Source organism: Sapajus apella, unplaced genomic scaffold, assembly GCF_009761245.1.
Source record: "Sapajus apella isolate SASKATOON/1434 unplaced genomic scaffold, GSC_monkey_1.0 scaffold95, whole genome shotgun sequence".
Taxonomy (NCBI): Eukaryota; Metazoa; Chordata; class Mammalia; order Primates; family Cebidae; genus Sapajus; species Sapajus apella.
In genome coordinates, this window is record NW_022437035.1 from 1,824,384 (window position 1) to 1,832,537 (window position 8,154).

Below are 8,154 nucleotides of genomic sequence, written 5' to 3' on the forward strand. Positions count from 1 at the left end.
TTCAGTAGACACAGGGTTTTACCATGTTGGCCAGGATGGCCTCAATCTCTTGACCTTGTGATCCACCCTTCTCGGCCTCCCAAAGTGTTGGAATTGTGGCTGGGAGCCACTGTGTCAGGCCAGTTTTTCAAAATTCATCTACAATGTAGCATGAATCAGTATGTAATTCTTTTTATTTATTTATTTTTTTGAGACCGGGTTTGCTCTGTTGCCCTGGCTGGAGTGCAGTGGCGCGACCGTGGCTCACTGCAATCTCCGCCTCCTGGGTTCAAGTAATTCTCCTGCCTCAGCCTCCTGAGTAGCTGGGATAACAGGCGTGCACCACCATAGCCGGCTAGTATTTTTCGTAGAGACGGGGTTTCACCATGTTGGCCAGGCTAGTCTCCAACTCTTGACCTCTAGTGATCCTTCCACCTCGGCCTCCCTAAGTGCTAGGATTACAGGTGTGAGCCACTGCACCCAGCCTTTAATTCCTTTTTAGAAGACTTTTTTTTTTTCTAGAGACGAGGTCTTACTATTTTGCCCAGGCTGGTCTCGGACTCCTGGAGTTTAGGGATCCTCCCATCTCAGCCTCCTGAAGTGTTGGGATTACAGGCGTGGGCCACTGCACCCAGCTCGGTCTGCTGCTTTCTGTGGTCACAGATGCCTGTGCAGTAGTCCATCGTTTGGGATAGGATAGCAAGCTTTGGCCAGTGCCCTTCAGTGAGCATTAGGGTTGCTTCTGTGTTCTTCTGCTCGCACCAACTGGGCTGTCTCAACTCTCTTGTTGGTGTAGACTTGTGCTTGTGGGCAGAGTCCTGGGAGGAACTTGGCTGGATAAAAGAAAATGAGTATTTTTTTTTTTTTGAGATGGAGTCTGGCTCTGTAGCCCAGGCTGGAGTGCAGTGGCGCAATCTTGGCTCACTGCGACTTCTGCTTCCCAGGTTCTGGTTCAAGCAATTCTCCTGCCTCAGCCTCCCAAGTAGCTGGGATTACAGGCACGAGCCACCATGCCCAGCTAATTTTTGTATTTTTTAGTAGAGACAGCGTTTCACCATGTTGGCCAGCCTGGTCTTGAGCGCCTGACCTCATGATCCACCTGCTTCAGCCTCCCAAAGTGCTGGGATTACAGGCATGAGCCACCTTGCAGGGCCAGAAATGAGTATTTTAACGTCGGGATAGATATACTGCATTGCCCAAAGTCGGGTCCTTTTATGTTGTCTCCAGCAGTATCTGAGTGTCCATTTATCCACATCCTCACCCACACTGGGTGTATTCATTCTTTTCAATTTTATAGTATTTCATTGTTTTAATTATGCAAACGGCCCTTTCAGTCACCTCACTTTTTCCTTTCCATCTCAAATCCTTTAACATTGAGATATTTCTTTCTGTTTTTGTTTCTTTCCAGCAAAAGGAGGGGCATGGTTTGGATAAAACCTGCACCCCAAGAAGCCCCTGGAAGTCTGGGACCCTCCAAGAGAAGTCCAGGCGGACGGAGCAGACGGTTAGCTCTAACCAAGACCCTGACAGCCGTCACGGTAAAAGCTCAGTGGAGGCCCCGTGCCCTTCTGACATCACTCGGGAAGATGACCGGAGCTTCCAGACTGTGCGGGCCACCATGTTTGAGCACCATGTGGAGAGACACACGGTGGCTGAGCAGTCCGGACGTGGTCTTTCCACACCCCCTGGTGACATGGCCGATGCCCGTGTCTCAGAACCCAGGCCGAGGCCTGAGATGGGCTCTTGGCTGGCCAGGGACCCACCAGACGTGACAAAACTCAACAAAGAGAACTCCAGGGGGTGTGACCATCCTGAGACGGAGAAATTGGGAAGAACCGCCCTTTTGAACGGTGAACTCAGACCGTATCACACGCCTCTCCAGGAAAAATACCTTTTGGCTGAAAGACTCAGTAATAACCCCTTGGACAACACTCCCACTTCCCAGAGGGTTCAGCCCAGGTATGACGTTGTGCATGCAGTGGGGGAGCGTGTGCACAGCGAGCCCGTCTCACCCGCGCCGGAGGAGAAGGCGGTCACGCTCCGCAGCCGCAGATCCTGGCTGAAGGACAGGCAGCTGTCCCAGGAGGTCACCCCTACTGACCTGGAGTATGGTCTGGAAGGTCAGGCAGGGTCCGTCCAAAGGGCCAGTTTGATTTGGGAAGCTCGAGGGATGCCTGAGGCCAGTGGGTCGAAGTCACCCAAATGGATAGGCGGGGTGGTGGTGAGCTCACACAAGGCCACCGCAGTGGGTGGCGAAGAGCACTGTGCTCCCGGCACCACCCCCGGCAGGGCCTTCAAGGCTGCCGTCTGGGAAACCCAGCATGAGAGGCCAGAAGGGGCCAGAAGCAAGCCAGGGGCCGGAGCAAGGGGTCCACCCCAGGGATGCCCCCTGGATCCTCCTTCCAGGGCAACGAATGGGCCTTCTGACTCCCAAGCACGAACACATCCAGATGCATTTTCTGTGCAGAAAGTGCCCTTTGTTGTGGCTGCCAGGGAGGGTGATCTAGGGCCAGCCTGGGTGCCGCAGCCTGCAGTCAAAATGCGGAAAGCCAGCCCCACGGACCAGAGAATGGACAGATGGCGGCGGCGGACTTTACCCCACAACGTGAAGTTTGACACGTTCAGTTCTCTGGTTCCAGAGAACTCTTCACAGGTGGGCCACAGACAGACAGAATATGTGAGCCCCACAGCCAGTGCCTTAAGAAAACCTCAGCTATCCCACTCCAGGGTGGAGACCCAGGAGGTGAGCCCAGGCGCTTCATGGGACCAGACCTCCCCAGCAGCGAAGCAAGGGTCACCTGTGGAACCCAAGGCGACATTTTTTGCAGTCACCTATCAGATTCCCACTACTCAAAAGGCAAAGGGCGTGGTTCTGTCAGGGGCTGAAAACTTGCTGGAACATTCTAGAAAAATCACTCCACCCTCTTCTCCTCATTCTTTAACATCCACTTTGGTTTCTCTTGGCCATGAAGAGGCACTGGAGATGGCAGGTAGTCAAATGTGGATGAAGGGACGAGGGCATGAAAATGCAAGCGTTTCAAAAACTCTGAAGCCAACAGACCGTCCATTATCTCTTGGGGCCAGGATTCTGGACCCTTTCAGTGGAAGAATCATTGATGTGGATGCCTTACGGAGTCATTGGGGATCCGAAGACAGTCCTCATCTTCAGAACGATCGCAAGGAAAGTGGGAACAAGGTGTCCCCCAGCGGCGAAACTCCCCAAACCACCCCGACTCTGAGGAGTCGTCCAAAGGATCTCCCTGTGGGAAGGAAGACTGATGTGATCAGTGAGACGTTCCCAGGTAAAATCAGAGAAGGCTACAGATCCAGCGTTCTTGACATTGATGCCCTGATGGCTGAGTACCAGGAGCTGTCGCCGAAAGTCCCCAGGGAGGCTCAGGAGAGGAGGAGGAGTCCCACGGCAGAGTCCAGCACGTTGCCTCGGGGGAGGCCAGGCCAGCCAGGCAGGGTGGAGCAGAGAAGGAGGAGCCTGAAGGAGGTGCCTGATGCTGGGGGTCTCTGGAAACCGGCCAGCTCTGCCGAAATCAACCACAGTTTTACTCCTGGCCCAGGCAGGCAGCTGGCAGAGACCCTAGAAGCAGCCATAGGCACCAAATCTAGCTCTCCCTTCTGGGCTCTGCCACACTCGGCTCCTTCTGAAAAGTATCCAGGGGTCTCTCCTGTCTCTGTGGATCCCAGGAAAAAAACCTTGGGGTTTGCTGAGGATGACAGAAAGGCCTTTGCCAGTAAATACCACGTTGCAAAGTATCAGAATTACCTGGCTGAGTCAAAGCCCTCCGGTTGGGAGGATCCAAGCAGTGGGGTCAGGGTGTCGCCCAAATCACCCCCCACTGACCAGAAGAAAGGGACCCCAAGAAAATCCACCAGGCAGGGAGAGGAGGGCAGTATGGCCCATTGGGGTGACCACCCACGTGACTGTGGATGGGGGCCGCTGGATATCAAGAGGGCCTACTCGGAGAAGGGGCCCCCCGCCAACATCCGAGAGGGCCTGTCCATCATGCACGAAGCCAGGGAGAGGAGGCGAGAGCAGCCCAGAGGGAGGCCCAGCCTTACTGGAGAGAATTCGGAGGCCAAAATGGGACCCTGTTGGTGGGAGTCAGGGACTCGAGACGGTCAGAAGGTAAGTGCCAAAGCTTTTTAAAATTTTGTCAAACATGGATTAAAGATCTAGTCCAGGGGGCCAAAACTCAGATTTCGTGTGGCCCACATGGGTACGTAAATGAGTGGAGTCAGGCTGGGTATGAGGCTCCTGGGAGTGGTGTGGATTGCGGCAAATGGAGAGCTCATGCCCTGTCTGTCCAGGCTGGAATGCAGTGGCACAATCATAGCTCACTACAGCCGTAGCCTCCGGGGCTCAAGCCATCCTCCCACCTCGGCCTCCTAAGTAGCTGGGACAACAGGTGTGCACCACCATGCTTGGCCAATTTTTTATTTTTTGTAGAGGTGGAGTTTTGCCATGTTGCCCAGGCTGGTCTCAAACTCCTGGGCTCAAGTGAGCCTCTTGCTTTGGCCTCCCAAAGTGCTGAGATTACGGATATGTGCCACCACGCCTGGCCCAGCTAGTTTTTCACAGGTGGGAATGGTGGCCTTGAGATGGCAGACATTATTTATCAAGAGAATCAGAAAATCTTGATATTTATGTGTAATCTTCACATTAGGAAATGAGGAGAACTTTTTTTCTTTTTTCTTTTTCTTTTTTGTTTTGTGATGGAGTTTCATTCTTGTTGCCCAAGCTGGAGTGCATTGGTGCAGTCTTAGCTCACTGCAACCTCTGCCTCCTGGGTTCAAGCGATTCTCCTGCCTCAGCCTCCTGAGTAGCTGAGATGGCAGGGGTTGTGCCACCACGCCTGGCTAATTCTTTGTATTTTTAGTAGAGACGGTGTTTCACCATGTTGACCAGGCTGGTTTTGAATTCCTGACCTCAGGTGATCTGCCTACCTCGGCCTCCCAGAGTGCTGGGATTACAGGCGTGGGCCACTGCGCCTGGCCGAGAACTTATTTTTAAAATCGCCGTCAGCTCAAACAAGACTTGTCCGCTAGCCCCATACAGCCTGTGGGCCAGCTGTTTTACACTTCTGTCCTACAGTGGCGATAATGATAGTATCAGTGGTAGCTTTATTGTGCTCCTGCTGTATGCCCGTCTGTTGTATCCTATTCATTATTATATCCCCAGAATTCAGTATCATCCTTGACATACATTGAATTTCAAGAACTATTTGTTGAACGAACAAGTGATCTTACATGAGCCTCGAAAGAGGGATCATCGTGGTTTTGGGTTCCAACAGAAGCAGACCCTTGTAAGCACTTTTTAAGGGGGTGATCCCAGGAAGAACCAGCAGGGGAGAGAAGCGAGGCAGGTGCCACAGATGCCATGGTGCGCCATTGAGGCTCAGCCTCACTGGGGACCCTGGGAGGCAGCATGGAGCACCTCTAGAGTTGTCCTGTCCAGGGGGCAAGGGACCTCGGCTGTGTATTTTCCAATCTCTCTGTCCTTGCCTGAGGCTGTTTGTGGGATCATCAACGGAAAATCAGGCTTTTCCAACCTGGCTGGCACGATGCTCAGTGGAAGAAAGAAAATCCGGCTCCCTTTCTTCAGTGAAGAACAGAGAGAAAGAAAGAAAGAGATGGAGGAGGGTGGGTGGGGAGGGAAGGCGGAAGGGATCACGTTAATTTCAAGCACACTCTTTTCCGGGGTACGTAAGCAGAATGGCTGTGAGGAAACCCTTGCACAAGGAAGCCACTTTGTTTCTAACACACACACAAATTTAAATCCACCCCGATATCCATCAGTGAAGCTCTAGAGTGTTGGCAGTGTGGCATCTACTTGAGTGTCGGGAAGGGTGCTGACACTACCTACTGTTGGTGAGATTATCTTCCTGTACAGATGGGAAGAAAAACAGAAACAAAACCAGAGGCTCAGAGAAGTGAAGTAACTTGTCCCAGGTCACACAGCAGTAAGTGGCAAAGCTGGTATTGGAACTAAAATCTGGCCTATTACCCAACAGGTAGTGGCCCATGTTCTAGGAGACCATTCTGGTGAAGAACTATGAGGGTGGGGAGAAATCTGAGGCACAGGGACCACTTTTGGAAGCTTCTGATCTCTGGAGGGAGTTTGGACACTGTGATCCAAGACTGGGGAGTGACAGGGTGCAGAGGGAGGACTGGGGAGGAGGCCCAGGGCGTTCTGGAGGAGGCGCTGGCCGCAGCCCAGCTTGGGGGATGGTCGTGCATTTGGTGGGCTCACGAGGGGAGGTGAGGGCATTCTCAGCAGGGCACACCATGGACAATGGTTTGGAGGTAGGAAAAGCATGGGATGTTGTGAGGCGCACGTAGAAATGGACTTAGCACCGCTCTGTGTGATGTGGCGTCTGCAAACCAGGCCCCAGATGCCACCTTTGTCACTTGCAGAGTGAGTGACGCAGGGCAAAACCTTTCACCTCCCTGTGCCTGAGTTTTCTTTTGAGACAGAGTCTCGCATTGTGGCTCAGACTGGAGTGCAGTGGCACAATCTTGGCTCACTGCGACCTCCGCTTCCCGGGTTGAAGTGATTCTTCTGCCTCAGCCTCCTGAGTCGCTGGGACTGTAGGTTCCTGCCACCACGCCCAGCTACTTTTTGTATTTTTAGTAGAGACAAGGTTTCACCATGTTAGCCAGGTCTCTTTCTCTTAACCTCCATCTACCTCCCAAAGTGCTGAGATTACAGGCGTGAGCCACCGCGCCCGGCCGGAGTTTTCTTGTCTGTAAAGGGACTGGGTGACCAGTCTGGACGGGGATGCTGCAGAAAGGAAATGCTAGGATTCTGTCAGCAACGATCATGCAGTGAGGGTGTGCCTCAGGTTAAGAGTGGTAAGTGGTGGAGTCAAGCATTGAACCCATGTGTGTTCCCAGGAGGCCCCATGTTCAGGATCATGCAGACTTGGCGTCTGAATCTCCATGCTGCTTCTTGCCTGCTGTGTGTAAAGCAGTCTCTTGGCCTCTCCTAGCCTCAGTTTCCATGCCAGAGTTGACAGGGATTCCAGCCCCAAAGCACCGCTGTTAGACTGAATTGAAATAAAGCACCCAGCTTGGGCCGTCCCCGTATGCTTCCGGAGAAGGGTTTCATCTGTCCCTACGCACAGGCTGATATTGTAGCAACAGTGGAAGAAGGAAGAGGCCATGGAAATGCGACACTTTGTCTGTTTGCCAGCACCTTGCTGCGGGCCCGCTGGTGGTGGGGGCGCCGGGATGTTACGGAGTGGGGAATTCTGGGCTCAGCTCTGTCCCGCGGCCCAGCCTTGGATGTGCGCCTGGGGCACGAAGGCACCAGCAGTGCTGGTTGTCAGGGGATCTGTTTTCTCACCAAGGGATTGGGAAACCTTGGACCAGCTTCTCGGTTTCTCTCTCGTCTCCTGCCCAAAGGTCTTTGGTTCTTGATTTTTTTAAAAAAACAAAAGTAAAGACACACCAACACAGAAGGAAAAAATGGTGGTTAAAATTTCAAACCTTACAGGGGCATAGAAGATAAAAGGAGAGTGCTCCCCGTAGACAGCCACCATTACCCTTTCTCATGTCCTTCTGGACCTTGCTACATTGACAGTCACTTGTCAATCACATATATGCGCATAATTGGCATATTTTTCAAATTGCAATAGTAGCGAATACTTGCATAAAATTTGAAATACTATAGAAACGTGGTGTAGAGAGATCTCCTTTAAATACTGGGCGTGGTACATAAACCAGGGACACCCCTCCAGGCCCATTAGTGGTTTTTAACCATGGGCGGTTTTGCCCCTGGGGCATATTTGGCAGTGTCGGGAGACTTTTTTTTTGTTGCCGTTGACACAGCCTGGGAAGAGGTTGCTATTAGCATCTCGTGGGCAGAAGCCAACCGTGCTGCCCAACTTCCTGCAAGGCACAGGACAGCCCCCACCGCAAAGATTGACCCAGCCCCAAGTGTTTGCAGTTTGTAGGTTGAGGAGCTCTGGTCTAGACACAGACGCAGATATAGGGAAATACATAAGCTTTCTATGGAAACATGACAACAATCTACAGAAAATCTTGCAGCTTACTGATTTTACTTAATAGTTACTGTGCATAAATAATCCCCTTCTTTTCTTTTGAGATGGAGTTTCACTCTTGTTGCCCAGGCTGGAGTGCAGTGGCACGATCTCGGCT

The 8,154-nt window shown here is 52.3% G+C and overlaps 1 protein-coding gene across 3 annotated transcripts in view; it reads left to right on the forward strand.

Annotated features, from left to right (window-relative positions):
* KIAA1671 (KIAA1671 ortholog) overlaps positions 1–8,154 on the forward strand; it is a 252,820-nt gene that overhangs the window by 92,271 nt on the left and 152,395 nt on the right. For all 3 annotated transcript variants that reach the window (XM_032256690.1, XM_032256691.1, XM_032256692.1), the window contains one exon: positions 1,388–4,120. In XM_032256690.1, coding sequence (XP_032112581.1) covers positions 1,388–4,120 — 2,733 coding nt within the window. The remainder of the gene's footprint in view (positions 1–1,387; positions 4,121–8,154) is intronic.